The following is an 18,616-nucleotide window of genomic DNA, read 5'->3' as shown; positions in this document are numbered from 1 at the left end:
TATTGGGCCCAGGACAGAACCTTGTGGAACTCCATGAATAACTTCAGTGTACGACGAAAACTCCCCATGTACATGCACAAATTGGGATCCATCAGATATGATTCAATAGATCGATTGGGTCTAACAGACATGTTGATGTTTACTTGAAGTAATTACTTCAGTGAGATCAATTGGCAAGAAGCACTCTAAATATCATACATCTGACATTTTTCAATAATGGTAAAAATTGTATTTGAAAGGAAATTCGTGAAGTCATTATTACTGATAGCTAACAGAACTGAAAAACTGATTAGCCTGACTAGTGCTGAGAAGAAACATGGGGTTGTTCCTGTTTTTGTCTTATCAGTGACAAACAGCATGATGGCCTAGCTTTACTGAGGACTTGTTTTTCATAAGGAATCAAGCTATTTTTCCAGGCCAGATGACAGTCTTCTAAATTAGCGGATCCCTAATTTCCACCATCTGTGTGAACTGTACCAGGGAGTCACACATTAAGATTAAGAGATCCTCTATCGTATCCTCTGTATAGACATCTACTGTATAGAAATGTTTTCCAGAGCGCTGTAGTTCATATTTTAAACAAAAGAGGTTTTTTGAGAAATACATTAAATGCTCAGTTCCTATGCAATATGTCGGGACAAGGTCAAGAATGTGATCAAAATATTGAGTTGAGGGTAGTAATGAATTAAACACAGTGTTGAAGTTGTTGTTTTCATCATCTACAAGCATAAATCTGCCAACAAAAACTTTTTGTCTTTTACAGTTCAACTGTTTAAGGCTAAGGATAATTACAGCTGTCTGAGTCTTTGCGGGATTAATAAACTAGAGTGAGAGATCACTGCCTTCATTTAAACTTAAAGTGTAACAGAAAATAAATCAACATGTTGATCGATTATTACATCATTTACTAACAGGGACTTTGAGAGAGTCCTAATATAAAAAATAAATCAATATTCAATTGTTTTGCTCTATTGAAATAGTTTTCATATATTTCTGGGAGCAGATTGTCTCTGTGAGTTTGGAGGGGGAGGGAAGCTGCTGAGAGACGTGTAAAGTTGCATACATACTGGAAGCGATTTGCTAATAGGGGTTGAAATTTGTAAGCATTTACTTCCTCCTACTCCCCTTTGAATGGAAAAAGGTCAGTATTTTTTCTAAGTGATGGAAAAAATACAGACCATTTTGTTAATAAACAAAAAAAAATATTTTTTGTTTATTAACATTTTTTTAAATAATATGTTTGAAATAAAGATTTGATTCAGATTCAGACTCATCGTGCATCGCTTTGAAGCTGATCGTTGGTCGCATGCAGACTTTTCAGGCTCCGGTTGCCTAGGTGACCCTCTAATGTATTGACTTCCAGGTCATACGTCAACCAACTGTATTCTTCACTCTCACTAATAGTCTATTCAACTGGTCGCTTTGAAGTTGAATACAATCTATTGCAGATCCCTCCCACTTTGTGTCGTCAGCAGTTTTTGCGCCAAATAGTGTTCAGATATTGTTTCTGTGATCTCTGCTGTTGCTGCAAAACCCTTCCAGTGTGTACACAGCTTACAAATGCAGCTCTGCTTCCTGTGCTTGACTCTGCATAGATCATCCAGAATCAAACACATGATTTTTGTTTTTTAATAAATTCAGCAACATTCATAGAGATGAGAGCTGCACCACCCATAGTAGGATGGTTGGAGTCTCTCTAAAAAAGACCATGTTTTCCACAGAAAGTTTTCCAGTTACCCACGAAGCCCATATTGTTTGCTGGACACCTCCCAGACAGCCTGCAGCTAAAAGACAACATCCAGCTATGCATGTCAACCCAGGTCAGACTGGGGAGAAGACGCTGTTAGTAAAGTCACACACTAACTCAATGTTAGTTTTAGTGACTTGTGATTAAAACAACTGGATGCCATTACTTTCAATCTGAATTACAGTCTAAGTAAATCTACGTTTATCTTTAGTTCAAACAAATGCTCTGCTGTTGGAGTCTGCAGGTTCACGTTTCTAAGTATGAAGCTGCCAATGACCAGAGTTTTTTTCTCTGCAGGTGTCGCTGAGTGGAAAAAAACACATGGTTAGAATTTTGAACGTGCTAGTTGTGTACCAAGGGCTTCTCTTTCGGACTGCGCTTCCTTCCAGCAGCAGCCGGCCTTTCTTCCCGGCAGTGCATTTGGGTGACAGCTAAACTACTTTGGGCCTGGCTAGCCATTACAGCTGCAGGTTTACTTTCAACGGTGTGGAGCCATGCCTCCAATTCACCAAGCCTGGCCTCCAGCACAACAAAAAAGGTACTATTATTATACGAAACATTATCACTAAAGCAGGTCGAGTAGTAAGAGACCTACAATTACAGCCACACTAACCAGATGTAGGATTTCATTTATAAATATTTAGGATGAATATGTTGACTTGAAGGAAGGAAGGAAGGAAGTCCTTTGCAGGTAAACTGAACCCAAACCATTTAACATTTGACACACTGTCATGTTAAACCCCTGGGCGTTGTGCTCTCACCATGGACAGGTAGCAGAGATGTTGACAGATCTGGCAGCGCCTCTCTGAGGACTCCAGTGTCAGCCATTTGCCGCGAGGCTTCTTACGTCCCTCGATGGGTCCCAGGCTGCCATCGTGTGTGCCATAACGGGCAGAGGAGAGCAAACCTGCCTTGTAAAGTTCCTGACGTTGGCGCATCTCTATGTTCCTGATGGACAAAAACACTCTGAGTGAGAGCGGAAGTAAGTTTGCTGCTATCAAGGGGAAACTATCAGAGTGGAGCTTACAGAGAATGGCACTTACTCAGATCTCAGTACAGTAACACAATGGATATAATTGTATTATAGCTAACTTCAATCACAATTTATTCCTCTTCCTTTACAACAACAGTACATTTAGTCATTATAAGGTGAATTAGACCACACACCTATCTTATGAACATAAGCTGACTCAAACAAAACCCAGAAGTTTGATACATAATAGGCAGTGTTTGATGTGGCGATCTTTAGAAATCTAATAAAACTGGATTTGTAGCTTTGCCGTGTTTGTCGTTTGTATGAGTTGTTGCATCATACCTGAGGTCTTTGAGAAGGGTGGAGATGGTGGTGAGGAGTAGGCCGTTGTCCCTCTTGGACTCAGCTGTGGCGATCTGATACAGTAGCTTCTCCATTGAGAATGGTTTGGCTATACAACGACATTTCAGGTCCTGTGAGTGGAAAAAACAAACAAAAAATCAGCCATTTAATATCTATTTTTGTCCAGCTTTCAGCCAAAATATAAAGGTGTGGACTAATATACTCCAAGAATGCTGACAATGTATAACAAAGAGAATATTTGTAGTGTAACCAAGATCAATGTTTCTCATCCTCTCCTATGATTCCTCACTAAAAATGTTTGTAATTTGCAAGAGCGTGTTTCAGGCAGTGCTCCACAGTGCAGCACATTTTATGAATGTCACATTACCCTGAAGGGTAATCTTAATGTGGCTGTGGGTATGATAGCATTGCTGAAGGTAGATGTACTTATATCACTGTTATGCCCATAATGACAATGGGGAACATTTTCTTCTCCTCTATTGCAGCTATAATGAAGTCCAACGAGCCAAAGGTTTACTCGGGAGCTCTCTCACGCTCACAAACATGAAACAGAACTCAAAGGTCAAAACACCGGCTGAATTAAGTTCATTTCAGTGTTAATCACCTCTACCCAAATTGAATCTTTAACAGCTGCAGTCCACAGCACTGTTGCGAAATAAAAACAAACAGTGATGTAAAATGTGTCATTATTCATCGAAATGGCCTTTGGTTCAGCTTTGTCGGCCCTGATTTATATGCTGACCTTTGCGGCTTGGTAACCCAGGTTCATCCAGTGTGGTGTGGCAAAGTGCACCGTCTCTGACACGCTGTAGCCACAGCACACTTTAGAGACAAAGGCACCGGGGAAGCAGACCACAAACTGGCCACTCCGCTGGACAGTACGATAAACCTTGATGCCTTCACGGCACAGCACCTCTGGAGATATCTGGAAGAGTGAAATAAACGGCGTTACATTTCCAAGTGACTCTGCAAAGTTTTAGGATCAAAAGCATCGCTTCCTTCCAGTTAAAATATATGTGAATGGATTTTTATAGACTTACCATGATATTCTTCTCCAGCATCTCTAGTCCTGGCGTGCCATTGGCCTGAAGCAGTGTATGGACCACCTTGTTCAGCTTAGCCTTCTCCTCAGCAGGGATAGAATACCTGTCCGAGCACACACAGAGACATCAGTTTCAAACTTTTCACTTAGTTTTCCTTTATTCAAGTCTATTAGTTCTCTCGTCTAATTTTACACATTTTTACCATATTAACAAGTTTTTGGTGCACACACTTACACTGAGACAACGCCTCTGTGCATACTTACCAAATGCAATCAGCACCAGTGTGTAAGTAATCAATATATGGAAGGCGATTTTGGTCTCGAGACCAGCATGAGGTAGAAAAGACCATGCCAATGTTTAGCCAGGGAATGGTCACCCCTGTAGAGACAGGAAGGTTAAGTGAGACAGAAACATTAATATCTGCAGGCTAAACAACAGAAACGGCTCAAACATCTGGAGTGATCAAGATAACACAGACCATCTACATTTGTAGAGCAACGTACAGACTGTGCTATGAAAATAATTCTCACCAGGCACAGCACCCAGATGCCTCAGTATGGATCCAGAGTTATTTGGGAGGACATTGAGGTTCCATCCATGTCTGAGGAAAGAAGGAAAAGAAGACGTTTTTATAAGAATGACTTTTGAGGAAGCAGATAGTTTGACTGTTAAAAAGTTTTATCTGACCGGTGATCAGGTAAAGACTTTGCTGCAGGTAGAAAAATGTACCCAAACTCACAAGATGGATGAGAAACACTTACTTTGAAAATGGCTCTGACTTTCCTGTGGGGAAACCACTGCCATGTGTACTGGTGTCCACCTTCCCACAATGCACTGCCACATGGCAATCTCTTTGTTCCACAATCCTCCAGTACTCTTGCTGCAAGAGGACAAAAACAGAAAACTAGTAAGAGAAAGTATGCATGAAACTGAGTACAGGATTCAGGTGTGCCTCATGGTCAGTCATGCTGGTAGCTGACATCGAGAAGAAACCAACTCACCTTTTAAAAATGATCTTAAAGTTACGGTCTGCTTGATTTCATTAACAGATGTATTATTTGATAGGGCTAAATGTTTTCTCATTTAAAAAAAAGTAATTACAACAAAGATTTAACACTGAAAGCTACTTTAGATAATGAAGATGATGTTTGATAAAGATGACAGGATGCTAACCTCAACCTCAGCAGCAGACGGTTCCTTGTTAAAGCACATGGTCATGGTGTTCCGCGCTATCCTGAAGAAGTTGGTCAAAGACACCGATTTCCCCTGCAAATCACATGAATTTAAGATTAATCATCAGTGGAATCTATTTTTCCCATGATGCATGAGTCAAGAAGTCAAATGGAGGGCGATAAGGATAAAACATTGCATATCTGACTGTGTGTGTTTCTATAAGGATCTCTACTCCCTTTGTTAGTGTGAGACACAATTCCCCTGGACTTGACCCTCTCCCACTGACACCCTGCTACACAGAATCTTTGAAGGTGACCATAAATCTGCCAACTCTGAGCCTGAAGATGTGCAGACCAGGCTGAAGTTTGACCTTGTGGATTCCTAATGTTCACAGTGACATTTTGTTTTTTTCTTCTTTTTCCCTCTTATGTGTTTGCAAGTACTATCTGACTTAGTTCTTTTTATGATTGCACTAGCTTCAGGGTTGTGAAACAATGCAGTTAAATTACAGTCTGGTGCACCGACAAGACTTTTTGTCATTCAGTAGCGGCGCTTTTTCGAGCTTTTTCCCCAGTGTAATTACAGTTAATTACACCCTTGACGTGCACTTTGTCCTCTCGATCGAAAAAGTGAAACATAAGCTCCTCTTGGGGGGCACTTGTGATGAATAATAGCCACAAATCTGAGCTCTGCAAAAAAGTGATGAGTCACGTTTTGACAGGACTTCCAAGTCAGGACAGTGACAGCCATTCACATGTCACTGTGCACTGAGCAGTACTTGTATAACTACAGGGTCACGTTTGTTGGGGGGTGGGGGGGTGGGGGGTGTACATACAGAGGGATTTGGTTACCAAAAGGAAAGGACAGAAAAAAAAAATCAAATGAGATCCAGATTGGAGATGGGTGGGGTATTGTGCAGTGAGTGAACACAGAAAGTTTAATTACAGTTTCGACCCAAGATGCTGCTTCAAAATAAATGTACACAAACAGTCACATGGCCCATTTTTGTGCACACAGAGTGAACAATTTCAAATTTCCACATGCGCACAAACTACTGGGGGTCGAATAGGTACGCAGAGAATTTGGCAAGAGTGAGAGAAACTGGGTGGGGGTGGGGGGCTGTGGAGAGGACTGGATATTTGGGAAAATAGCTGAGAGCAAGGACATGGGCTGAAGGAGAGAAGCCATGAGGAGAGTGCTGGACGCAAGGAGCTGAAGGGTTATGAAAGCTTGTGGAGGCGGGGCTTTGGAAGTGTGGGGGGGATGGGTACGCGCTGTTTTGGGGGCTGCCATTTCTCTGACCTACATTTTCAGCCAGCCATAATCAGCAGGCCTGCAAGCGGGCTGGGGAAATGCATCTTATGTGGTCCACAAATACACACATGAGCAACTCTACAGACCACCTTACCAAACACAGCTGCACAGAAATATTAAAACAAAACCACAAGAAAATAAAACTGCCGGCCCCTCACTTCAATGGCCCAACTATTTCTGTGTAAAAGCAGGTGTGCATACTTCTGAGGTTTGCTTAAACAAACCACGAACTGTGGCAGTTAACAGCACGATATTGTTACCAAGAGCACAGTAAGAAAATTCAATAGGCACTCACATCTGTGTGGTTAACAACATCCCAACAATGTCTCCGAGTGAAATCCACTTTGTTGAAAACAATATATAGCACAAGCAAACAGGGTGTACATTTGGTCGCTTAAGATGTGACAGAGGAAACAGTCAAATTAAGTGTTGAATGTTTACACCTCATGAGCGATATATATCTCGATTCACTGAAGTCTCTCTAAAAAGGTGCTCTGGCACTGACGACAGGCCAGAAAAGATCGCTCCAACCGCACATTTACCATATAAACAAGACAATGTACATCAGGTTGGACCAAAGGAGTAAAAGAAACCCAACAATGCCTGCCAAAGTGGTATGAAAATAATACTAAGGGCGACCATAACATAAGGAAATAAGGTAGACGTCACTTGTTTCCATGCCTTGGAGCTGATCTTTAAACAGCAGGTCAATAAGAGACAAAAGGTGTTAACAGCATGTAATGACTTATCACAAGAAAAGTGCAGAGAGCAGAAACGTATGCATAAGCAATAACAAAAGGTAAACTTACGTGCCTCTTGTCTGTATGCTTCAAATGTGTGCCATAAACAGCAAGTGTCGTCTTCATCCTCACCTTGTAAATACATTTGTGCTGGTCACTGAGAACACCCCTGTCCTCCACCTCCTGCTCTTCCGCATGCTGCCTGTCCTCTTTGCCTTGTTTTTCCTGAGCGAAGAGCCGGCGCCGGCCTGCTTTGACCTGAGCCTCCAGTTCCTTCAGATGGTGATACACTCCATTGGTGCGGTGGTTTCCTGTTGCCCCTCCCACTATCCCGCCAACGAGCCCGTTTTTGGGCTCGTAGCGCGGCAGAGAGAAAGCGCCAGGCGCTGAAGAATCTGCGAGGCCCTCCAGAGGGCCGCGGCGAGACTCCAGGTCCTTTTTCTCCTGCAGCACATCAGTCTGCAGTCTCAAGCGCTCCTCAGCACCGAGTGAGTCGTAGGACAAGATGTACTGCAGGTAAGCCTCCTGCAGCTTGGCCAGCCGATCCTGTGCAGACTTGGGGATGCGCAGGAGGTCGGCGAGCTTGGTCCACTTCTTCAGGTCCATCACCTGCTGCATGCCGCCCATGTCATTGATGAGCTGGAAAAAACGAGACAGGTCCACTTCGCAGCCACCTGCATGGAGCAGAAAAGGAAGGTTCAGTAAGAGGAGAACATGAGCAGCACTTACAAAACCAGCGGCAAGTGGTGGTTTTGGAGTGCGTTCAACAGAACATTTGTTTCATAGGCTAACATGAAAAAGTGACATAAAATAACAATTTTGACTCGTAAAATAATGTCGTGTACATAAAGAAGTTTTCAGTTTTCACTAATATAAACTCCGCTTTTTAAAAAGTCGCAGAAATCAAGCTAATCTAAAATAATGCCATCTTGGGTCATCTGCTCCTTTGGCTAAACATGCCGTTCCCTCCTGCCCAGTTCATTTTATTTGAAACAGCCAATCCACCTTTCAAAACGGATCTGAACCTTCATTGTGCCAAACACAGACACAAATTACTGTTAATGTAGAACTGATCTGCTGGGGACAGTAAAAGAAGTCATTTGAAACCAGGGTACCCTGGCTGGCTGCGCTGTGGACCGTTGGCTGCCAGGTTTCTCTGGCCAACAGCCCTCACTCTAGCCCTGGCTCTAATCTGTATTCAGCTGTATATAAAAGCTACACACAGCACAAGAGACTGCACAAACTCAACCAGGGCAAAACTAAACAGCCACTTGTTTGCACACATGAGAATTTGCACATGCACAAAGCTCACACATTGGATTTCCGTCCCGACCCGAGGCTGTTTAAATGCTCATAAAACGCTTATGTCATCATGAGAAATAGAAGGTGACTGAGCAATCTGAGAGAAATATTGTTTTCATTGGCCGCCAGGCTCCTTTCTGATATGTTCCACATTGTTGCTGTCATCTATAAAACGGCGAGATACAAATCAGGTCGAATACTGCTGAAGCTCTCGGAGAACCAGTGATATCAACGGAAACAATAAGTAGTGCATAAGTGTCACAGTAAACAGTTTTATAGAGCAAAGGAGGCCAAACCACAGTTAAACTGCAGAATACAAAGGTTTTTGTGATTGTAAATCATCTTCTTTGTTGTACTTATCACCATAAACAGCAACATGTGAAAGACCAGGATCCAGGAGAAATTAAATTAGGAGTCTGTGACAAACCATACTCTGTGTGTGCGTCGATAAAGTACTGAGCAGATGTTGCTATTTTGTAACCTGTACTTGCACATTTTTTCCTATAAAGAAATTGTTTATTGAGGGATGTGGATAGCCATGTTTTGACTGGGTTGAGTGTGCTTGTGTTTATGTCTGTTTACTTGTTTGCTAATAATCACTCTTAGAAAGTAAGCTCTGGTTCTACGTGACAGTGTGCAGGAAGAAACCTGTGGCCTATCACTCATCACTCAAACTCTGCACATACTTTATATGCTCAGTATGCTCATTTACAGTTTCATAAATACATTCGGGAGTATGATAGAACAGCTTTACATTCTCTCATATAGAAAAAATAAAAACTAAATCACATCATATTCTCTCATGCTATAACATTGCTGTCGCACTCATTTCTCCCTCTGAAACATATCTCATGTTTCTTTAACGGCCTTCTGAAAAATCAAGTCCGTTCTTATTGGTCGGCAGGCAATCAGACAATGAAATGAATGAACAGTGCTTGAATTCAGTAATGCAGCAACAGAAATCAGCGTATGATTCTAAATGGCACAAACTATGTCATTGCACCACATCACACCATTTATTTTTCATGCTTACACAAAGAATCAGCAATTCTGAGTTCCCCCTTCAGCAATATGAGAGCACTGTGTGACCAGAAACAACAACAATTCACTGGATCTTCAGCTCTTCTGACTTTTATGTTCAGTTGTGCCAGAAAAAATAAATAAATAAAAAACACATGTGGCATCATCATGGTCAAGACTTTTTGAGGCAGCTGCTCCTTGTTTGTGGGCATGCTAAGCTGGCATTTTTGCAAATGTGTTGCAAACAAGGGTTTAAAAATTAAAAAAAAAAAAAAGCCCGGTCAGCCAACTAAGCATTTTAGACTGTTCAGGTGCAGCTTGCAATTTTGCAGAGCTTTAACATCCCTAAAGAAAAAAAAAAGTCAACTCCAAACAAACAACACAGCATCTTACACTTAACACCCTAGCATACAGTACTGCTACTGTACATTCACATACACATGTGCGTGTTCACTTACCAATGACAGGTGGCTCATCCATGGTAATGCCCTGAGATTTAAGGTGCTTGCGGATGCAAGCCAGCCGCTGCACATTGGGGCCCCAGCGCCGGCCCAGCATGTGGACTCTCTGCACCTGTGTAACAAAACGCATCTCCTCGCTCAGCTTACACTCTGGTCGCCAGTCTGGTGGTGGCGCCACACGGCACATGCCAGCCACTTCAGCCTGTTCCCTCACCGCATCCAAGTACACCAGGGGGTCCTGAAACTCCCTTGGAGCCGGCCGGAAAATGGGGACTTCACCCAGGGCTGCCCAGCCCTCCGGCTTACTCCGGTGGCGCTCCCACTCCTTCTCTTGCTCGCGTTCCTTCTGACGCGTCAGCTCTTTCTCACGCTCCCACTCCTTGTCACGGTCAACAGCCCGCAATGCTGCCGGTTTGAGCTGTCCAGGGCTGTTGGTGGAAGTAAGAGGAGAAGAGGTGGAGGAGGACACAGAGGTTTGTTGGGGGTCTGAGGTAGTGCTGACGTGACTGGGGTTCGGTGAGTGATTCTGGCCTAATGAGGGGGAGGAGGCACTCCGACCATGGGACCTGCTCTGCTGCTGCTGTGCTTGTCGTATCAACATCAGCTTGCCAGCCGATGCCCGCTTAGGTCGCTGGTTCACCGGCTCCGCGTTGGCTGCTGGTGTAGAAGGAGGCAGGGTTTGTTGAGGAGGGAGAGTAGAAGATGGAGGTGGGGTAACAGGTTGAGTTTGTTTAGGAGAAGGGGGTGTTTCTGATTCGTGTCCATTAGAAATTGGAGTGGTAGACGAGGTGTTTTGCGTGGTAGCTTTCTCTTGATTGGCCACCTTCTTGCTGCTGCTGCGGGTCTCCAAAGGAGTGGATTGGAGCTTGGCCTTCTTGGCCTCAGTGCCATGCGTTTTGGCTTTGTGCTCAACCACCCCCGTCCCCACCGAGTTGAGCAGCACCTCCAGACGCCGCTTGGAGTTCCGCAGTCCTTCTCGACCATGGCACTCCCCCTGGCCCTGCTGGCACAGTTTCTGTGCATCCTCCTTGGCCAGGGTGTTGTGCCGCTGCCCATTTAGCCTGCCGTTGGGACGGCCGCCGGCAGCCACATTGTGCAGCCCATTGGATAGTAGCACCTGTTTGCGGGTTTTTGCATTGCTGTGGTGGGCTGGTGCCGCTGCTTTTCCTGAGTTGGCCAGCCCATTGCTGGCTGCTGGCTGGCTGTGCTGATTGTGATTGTTCGCTGACGATGGTGCCGAGGCGGCGCTGTTGTGTTTGTTGCTGCTGCTGAGTTTGGTTTTCTTGCCCAGTTCTTTCTGTTTGGCTTTGGTGTAGGTGACGTGGCCCTTGGACACGGTGGCTGTGTACTTCTTCACAGTTTTGGAGGGCAGTCGGAAGTCGCGGCTCTTTTTGGCACCATTGACGGCTTGTGCCGAGCCCGCCCGTGTCAGCCCGTTTACTTTAGAAACCTGAGATGCACAGAAGAAGCAGGGAGAGACAATTGAGACATGTTAGATGTCATAGAGTGACCAATCTTACAACAATCATGTGACTACAGTACGTCTGTTTTAGAAAAAGGACTCATTGTAAGAAACAACAGTGGGTGGCATGCTGACCGAGTTTAAACAGAACAGAACTTTCATTGTTAAAAACACTATTACAGCTAACATAGTATAAATGATTTTCCCAAAACGCACACACACGCACACAGAGAGAAAGAGAGAGAAAATAAAATTATCAGAATGTACAAGCCAACACATGCAGGGGCGTGGGCGCACCCACACTCCATGCTATGAAGAGGCCAAACATTCAGATGCTAGCTGTGCAGTAAAACATTTGGCTGGTCAGACCAAAGCTATTTGCAGAAACCGTCGCTATTCATTAGGGAGCCAATCAACTGTCTAGATTACTATACTTTTAAAATCTGCTGCACTTTTGTAGACTGCTCTCAGCACAACGACTGAGATTCAGCAAAGGATATGTGCAAACCAAAACCAAAGCCACTACATCCTGAGATAAACAACAGTTTAGAGCGAGTAGAGAGCGAGAGAGAGAGAGAGAGAGATGGCAGACATGAAATGGAAAGCAGGGATGGCTCCTTGATTTCTGCTAGCAGATGGCTGGACAGTATGAGGTAGAAGGTGGGGTCACTGGGATGGAATAAAATCCCATCAGGACGTATAAAAATAGCCTTTTATTTGGCTATCGCTTTTTTAAAAATGCCAGACTTCATTTTTTGGGGTAAAAAGGTGTTTTAATGGACATGATGGAGAAGTATGGAGAAGCAAGTGAGTGTATATTGAGCCCATGTGTGTTTAAGTCTTTAAACCACCAGCTGTAGATCTGAGGTTTGGTACAGTGGTGTCTAGTTCCACCGCTAGCATACTGGGATGCAGCTGTGGGAAGAAACATGGCCACCCTCTCCCTCAGTTCAAAGAGCTCTACAGCTGCCTCAGCACATGTTAAACTGTGTTGTTTTTTTTGTCTATTTTCCCATTAGAGCGTGGCTCTTTCTGATGTGCCCATTATTTGTCCAGCTTTCACTCACATTTCTCTTCATAGCTTTATTTCCTGCCTGTCTCTTTTTCCCCTCCCCCCAAAGGTATTTCATCTCTATACATATTTCAGAACATTATCCCCTCTCATCCCACCTTAAAAGCTGCTAGAGGTGTCTGTGGAGTAAAACATCCCTTGCACTCTAGGCCAAAGTATAAACACTTTATTTTAGTACCAATACCAATATCTATTGGCAAAAAGCTAATATCTGTCAGGGCTCTACTTTTACCTTCTTTTTGGTTAGCCTACACATGAGAATGATAAGAAATCTTAAGATCTTAAGAGTTAAAGATCCCTGTTTGCTTGTATGAAATGGTAAAGTGGGGATCACAGCTCTGTAGTTATACCAGTGAAAGCTCCTTCAAATACAAGCCAACATGATTTTATTGTATGTCTTTTTTCTCATGTTTCAAAGTCATGCATTCAAAGCACGGCTAGGCAGATTTGTACACAACACATGAGAGCCCTGCTTTTCATTAGAAAACATGAAAAACAAAATGCGTCTGTATTTTATTGCTGTCATTCTGCTGCGTCTGTCTGTTTGGACTAGCTGGAGGTGGACCACATGAACAAGGCGGGAGGGAGGATGGGAGAGGATGGAGTTATCAATCACAGCCAGGGCGCCACAGGAGGGAGGTGACAGCCGGTCCATTGACAGGTTCGCCTTTGAAGGGCTCTCGTGTCACGTGTGTGTGTGTGTGTGTGGATTGTATTGTGTTTGCCTCAGGTGGTGGGGGGCCGACACAAAGACCAGGCCATTAAAAGATAAGGGGGAACTGAAACCTAACCCTGCCTCCGTCAATCACTCCCCCCGTCTCCCTACATACACAAACGCTTCTTCTCACAATGGAGGGAAAAGAACGCCAAAAATAAAACAGGGGGACAAGGCAGAGGGAGGAGTAAATGCAGATTGAGTAGAAATAGGAGCAGATAAAGTAAGTCTGCCGGCTAAAACGCTGTTTTCATGAGATAAACAGTGACAAAAAAAAAAAAAAAAAAAAAAAAACTCCTACGACTCCAAAACTTGACTACTAAAAAGAATATATCCACAGATAAGAAAAGTTTCAGGCAACAGGTTATTTAGGGCAACAACGATGTCTAAACAGCTGTCTGTCATAAAGCTGCAGGATAAATATGGGAAGTGTTTGTCATATCTAATCAGGAACTTTTGCTGACAATGTGAGAGACAACAAAACTGTCATGACACCTTCCTGCCACAAGAGGGCTCAGAGGACCGCCTCGCTTAAAAAGGGTGGGGGGTGGGGGGGGGGGGCTCTCAGCAGGTCTCCCTCACTTTTTATTTGGTGTGGTGGAAAAGGAGGAAGGCAAGAGTGATGATGAGGTAGAATATGAAAGAAAGAAAGGTTCACTTCTAATAGCGACTGGCAGAGAGAAATGAAAAGAACGACGAACAGAATAAGAGAGACAATAAAGAGCCAAAAGGAAAAAAAAAATAGAGCACACAGAGGCAGGAGGCAGGCAGCCGGAGACTGTTCATTTGCACGTGAGCGGGAAGGAGAGGGAGGGGGAAAGGAGGTGGGTCTAGATGACATCATGTGTTGCTATAGCCCAGCTGAGGCCTGCCAGGAAGATTTTTAACACACAATATCTGCAGGAGCAGGCCCTGAGAAGGCGGGGGTGGGGTGGGAGATAGACAGCGAGAGGAGGCCAGCCAGAGGATAGAATAAGACAGCAGAAAGTTTAACCCTTTCAAAGCTTTGCTGACTCACAAAAGAAAGGAAAAGAAAGAGACGCAGGGGAAGGCAGAAAATCCGGCCCTACATGCAAGATTATTGTGTTTGACAGGCACAGAATTATTTACTTACTTTTTTGTAAATTGGTGTGTTCTAGTAAGTCCATAAAAATGTGTGTGTGTGCATTTTGATCATACAGAGATTTGGTCATCTTGTGTGTTTTCTGATGTTTATGGCTGCTCAAAATAAAGACAGTGCTGAATGTCTGATACGCAGCGTACAAACGTATCCATCAAATGTTCCTGTGATGCAATGACAACTGGTGGGTTAAATCCTATTCTGAACTCTAAACAGTCTCCTTTGCTGGAGTGATTTATGATGCAACCACCAGAACACCTTAAAAGTGAGGCATGAATCTGATTTAAGTCTTCAATTTCCTGTCACTTGCAAAGCAACGCAATCCAGGCAGGTCAGGCTGATTTTTAAGCAGTTGAAGAAAGGTCACAATAGCCCAGCACCAACAATGTACACAGTTTACTAACCGGCTCATAGGAGCTTGCTTGAAAGGATGCCCGGATTAATGCAACACGGGCATTTGAATAAATAGTGGAGGAATGACCATATTCAGTATTCAGAATTGCAAATTGCATTCATCAAACTCGATGCCCTACCCAAGTTTATTATCCATGCTGCACAGTGTGGCTTGCAGTAGTTGGTGCCTTCAGGGAGGTTAATTGAAGACTGCGGAGAAACTAAACAAGAGTCTTCTTCCAAACAATGGAGTCAGTCCTGCTGCTTTTTTTTTTTTTATTAAAATGGATCAAATCATGTTGTTTTTTTTAAACTGTGTATACAAGCTGCTATTAAATTAGTGAGAATGACCATGAATTGAATTATGATCATGTTTTACCCCTTTTTTTTTTAGATTAAATACACACAACCACAGAGTTTGTTTTACTGCTACAAAAATCACTTGACCTTTTCTATGGCTTAGCCTGAACTGTCACCGTTGGTAATGTGTCTAAATTTGTGTGTCTTTTGAACACACATGGTTAACACACAACTTGTTCATGATAATTGGAGGGAGAGCGAAAAAGAAAAAACAAAACTAATCCTTCCAAATGATTGGAGCCATGTTGTCAAGGGCAAAATCAGTCTGTCTGACACAGGAGAAGAGAGAGAGTGAAGCATGAAAATTGGTAAAAAAAAAAAAAAAAGAAAGAAAAAAGAAGACAGTGAGGATTGCTGAATGAGAGAACATGAGGAAAACCAAAACACACCGTGCGATAGAAGCAAAAGAATAACACTGGGTGCCAGCAGTGTGCGAAACGGAGCGAGGGAGAGAGTAGAGGAAGAACAGCAGAACAAAGGCCGGTGGGTAAGTGAGGCTGAAGTTTGTCTTGGCAGGCAGTCACTCTCATTGAAATTCCTTGTTGGGTTTGCTGGACAATTCCAGCCACTTTAAAAACCTGAAGCACATGTCTGTGTTTACACCAGCAGCAGTGCGGTGGAACAACGAGAAAACACCACCGCGAAATAAAGGCTGGCATTTCAAATATGGCGGGTTAAAGACGAAGCAGGAGCGAAAAAGGAAAGCCGATCGAATGCGGAGCCTCAGCAGTCACCTGCCTTTAATTAGCCAGCGTGGCCAGAGGAATGACACTTATCAAGCTGAAGACATCTCCAGCCTCCCCTTTTCCTGTTTTTCCCTCTTTCACTTTGTGGGGTTCCTTGAAACCTGCTAAGTGCCATGGAGAGGCAGGCAGGATTTCACAGCCCCTAGCCAGCACTACTAAATATAGCTGCAGTCGCAGCAGGCCAAAACACAATCATTACTCTCCCAGACACAATGGATGGAGGAGAAGGGAGGCAAAGAGAGAAGAAGAGAGGAGCAGAGGAGGAATTAAAAGTGTTAAAAATAATAAGATCTGTAAGAAAAGAGCAAAGTAGGAAGGAGGTAATGTAAAGAAAGCACTGCAAATACACCACAATACATCAGAAGGTAGGCAAGCACGACACAGGAGCAGTTAGGAGAAACCACAGAGAGGAAGATTTAAAAAAGATGGAAGATGGGTAAATAAAAATGGGAATCTCTGGAACTGTTTTCACTCTTTTCCATCTCCTTTCAGCCTATCACAGCTCTGACACGATACTGAGAGACCAGCGCTGGGCACTTCTGGCCACACACTACCTGCTTGCGCAGGTCCTCTGAAGTTCTCCTCAGTGGCAGCCCGTTGGCTGAACCTCTACTGTTGGCCATGGCCTGCAGCTCCCTTGCGTGCTCCCGCGCCTCTGCCCGCTCGCTGCGTTCTCTCAGGAGGGGCGGAGGTGGAGGTGGAGGGGGTGGCAGCGGCGGGGCAGGCGCATCCCTGCCGTGAGCGCCGCCCTTGGGCCTCGGACTCTCCCTGGTCCCCGCTTTACTGTGGCTGTGAAAAACTGGAAGAAGGGGCAAAGATGAAACACGAGGATCAGGTGTTTTGCTTTTGCAATTCTTAATAATAAAAAAAATAAATTAAAAAAAAAAATTGCTGCCTGTCAACATCTATGTTTTCGTATGCCTCAAAGAAAATCAGAGTGAGAGAGGAGAGAAGAAACAGTTCTGTGCTTTCCAGATTCTGGAGTAGAAGTTTCTAGTCTGCGGAAGCCAAAAGCAAACAAACAAATTAAATAATTAAGCTACTGCAGAGACTGGAAAGTTCCAAAAGTGCATACTTCATATATATATATATATATATATATATATATATATATATATATATGTGTGTGTGTGTGTGTATGTATGTATAGGACATATAGTATGCTTTTCAGCCTAGCATCTGCCTGTGCCAAAAAGCAGAATGGGTTTTACCCATTTGGGACTAAACCACAACGACCACATAGAAAACTCTACACAAACATTTGAGGTGACAGGCTTTTGGCAAACATATACGCCCCAATCAGTGAAATATGCATGATTTAAGGTGGGCATGAAAACGCCTTTGTGCTACGTGTCAATGAATCTGTTCAAAATAGACTTCGACTACATAAACCACCCCCGAGATGATGCTAAGCGAGCCCAACAGGAGAGCGGCAATTAACATACATTGAATGGCTCTCTCTTCAGCTTTTATGAGGCTCAATTTTAAAGTTTTACAGAGTCTTAAAATCAGCTGCAGCGCGAACACGCACACAGCACAGTATGCGTTTATTCTGAAAGGTGCGTCATTGTTAGTTGGTAGGTGGATGTCATGTTTTTTTGTTTATTTTAGCAGCAGTGCGTGTTGATGTGTGCAAGCGTGTGCATGCTTGCTGCATTGCACGTGTGGTTCGATGAAAAATGGGAGAAATTCTGACATTTTGAGAAGTGAGCTAAGCAAGAAACGGAGCCCAATAAAAGCTGTTTAATTTAGCTATGTCAACATGGCACATGGCCCAGAGAGAGAGGAGACAGAAATGAAGGGATGGCGCCCTGATGAATGGCCTACAATCTCAGGCCTTTCCTGTCTCTACCTCCCAGAATAAAACCTCTCTCTGCGTCGCCATTTCTATTTTCCCATTTCCCTCACCCCCGCCTCCCATTGAGCCCATATAACTGTCCTCCTGCTGGAGATTGGCCCAAGCTGCATATTAAAGTGTCACGTTTGACACAAATCTTAATACCACAAAATGTACCGAGGTGTGAGCGTGTGTTTTTTTCCTCCACGAGCTTAAACACTCTTAACCAAAGCAGCGACCAGGTCGTCGTTGACTGCGTGCTCACACCTACTTGTGTACACTAAATGCCCGTTGCAGTGTCTTTAACCCCCCTCTCCCCCCTCATCTAGAGCGTCCCCTTGCAAAGTATATCTACCGATTTACCCCTTATCTATTTATTTAGCATATCACAGTGAAGGCGCCGAGGTGCTTTGCAAACAGTGTTTGTATATGAGATAAGAATAAGCTGTCCTCCTGCACAGAACAAGCCTGGGTTTGTTCAAACAGGTTACACTACCCCACCGTGCGTGCTACTTATACACATGCGTAGCATACACACTATATTTTATGTTTAAAACTGCAGCTACAGATGGTTTTTAAAAGGATGAGGGGGAAGTACGCGTAGATAGGAGAACGCCAGGGGCCGGCACTGCTCGGGAGCGAGTGACATAAAGGCAGCGAGAGTTTAACGTTTAGCAAATCAACGAACCTCTCCCTCCCGCTTTCTTTTAATCCTACCAGTGTGTCCCGTAGTCTCTCTCCTCTTTCACATTCCACTTGAGAGGATGACCGGGTT

General features: G+C 43.9%; 1 protein-coding gene across 5 annotated transcripts in view; it reads right to left on the bottom strand.

The window, feature by feature from the left end:
* The window catches only part of jarid2b (jumonji and AT-rich interaction domain containing 2b), a 106,881-nt gene that overhangs the window by 4,219 nt on the left and 84,046 nt on the right, over positions 1–18,616 (bottom strand). For 4 of the 5 annotated variants that reach the window (XM_086280117.1, XM_086280113.1, XM_086280114.1 and 1 more), the window contains exons 6-16: positions 16,559–16,803; positions 10,134–11,586; positions 7,423–8,027; positions 5,300–5,392; positions 4,888–5,006; positions 4,657–4,727; positions 4,390–4,504; positions 4,124–4,229; positions 3,826–4,008; positions 3,063–3,193; positions 2,509–2,695 (exon numbers count right to left, since the gene is read on the bottom strand). In XM_086280117.1, coding sequence (XP_086136243.1) covers positions 2,509–2,695; positions 3,063–3,193; positions 3,826–4,008; positions 4,124–4,229; positions 4,390–4,504; positions 4,657–4,727; positions 4,888–5,006; positions 5,300–5,392; positions 7,423–8,027; positions 10,134–11,586; positions 16,559–16,803 — 3,308 coding nt within the window. The remainder of the gene's footprint in view (positions 1–2,508; positions 2,696–3,062; positions 3,194–3,825; positions 4,009–4,123; positions 4,230–4,389; positions 4,505–4,656; positions 4,728–4,887; positions 5,007–5,299; positions 5,393–7,422; positions 8,028–10,133; positions 11,587–16,558; positions 16,804–18,616) is intronic. The other variant, XM_086280115.1, reaches the window with a different exon arrangement.

Source organism: Aulonocara sp. 'chitande type north' Nkhata Bay, linkage group LG22 (genome assembly GCF_057382095.1).
Source record: "Aulonocara sp. 'chitande type north' Nkhata Bay isolate Kocher_YH1m ecotype deep benthic linkage group LG22, A_spYH_male_GT1.1, whole genome shotgun sequence".
NCBI lineage: Eukaryota > Metazoa > Chordata > Actinopteri > Cichliformes > Cichlidae > Aulonocara > Aulonocara sp. 'chitande type north' Nkhata Bay.
Note: the sequence above shows the minus strand (reverse complement) of the source record. Positions and strands in the feature narration are given on the sequence as shown.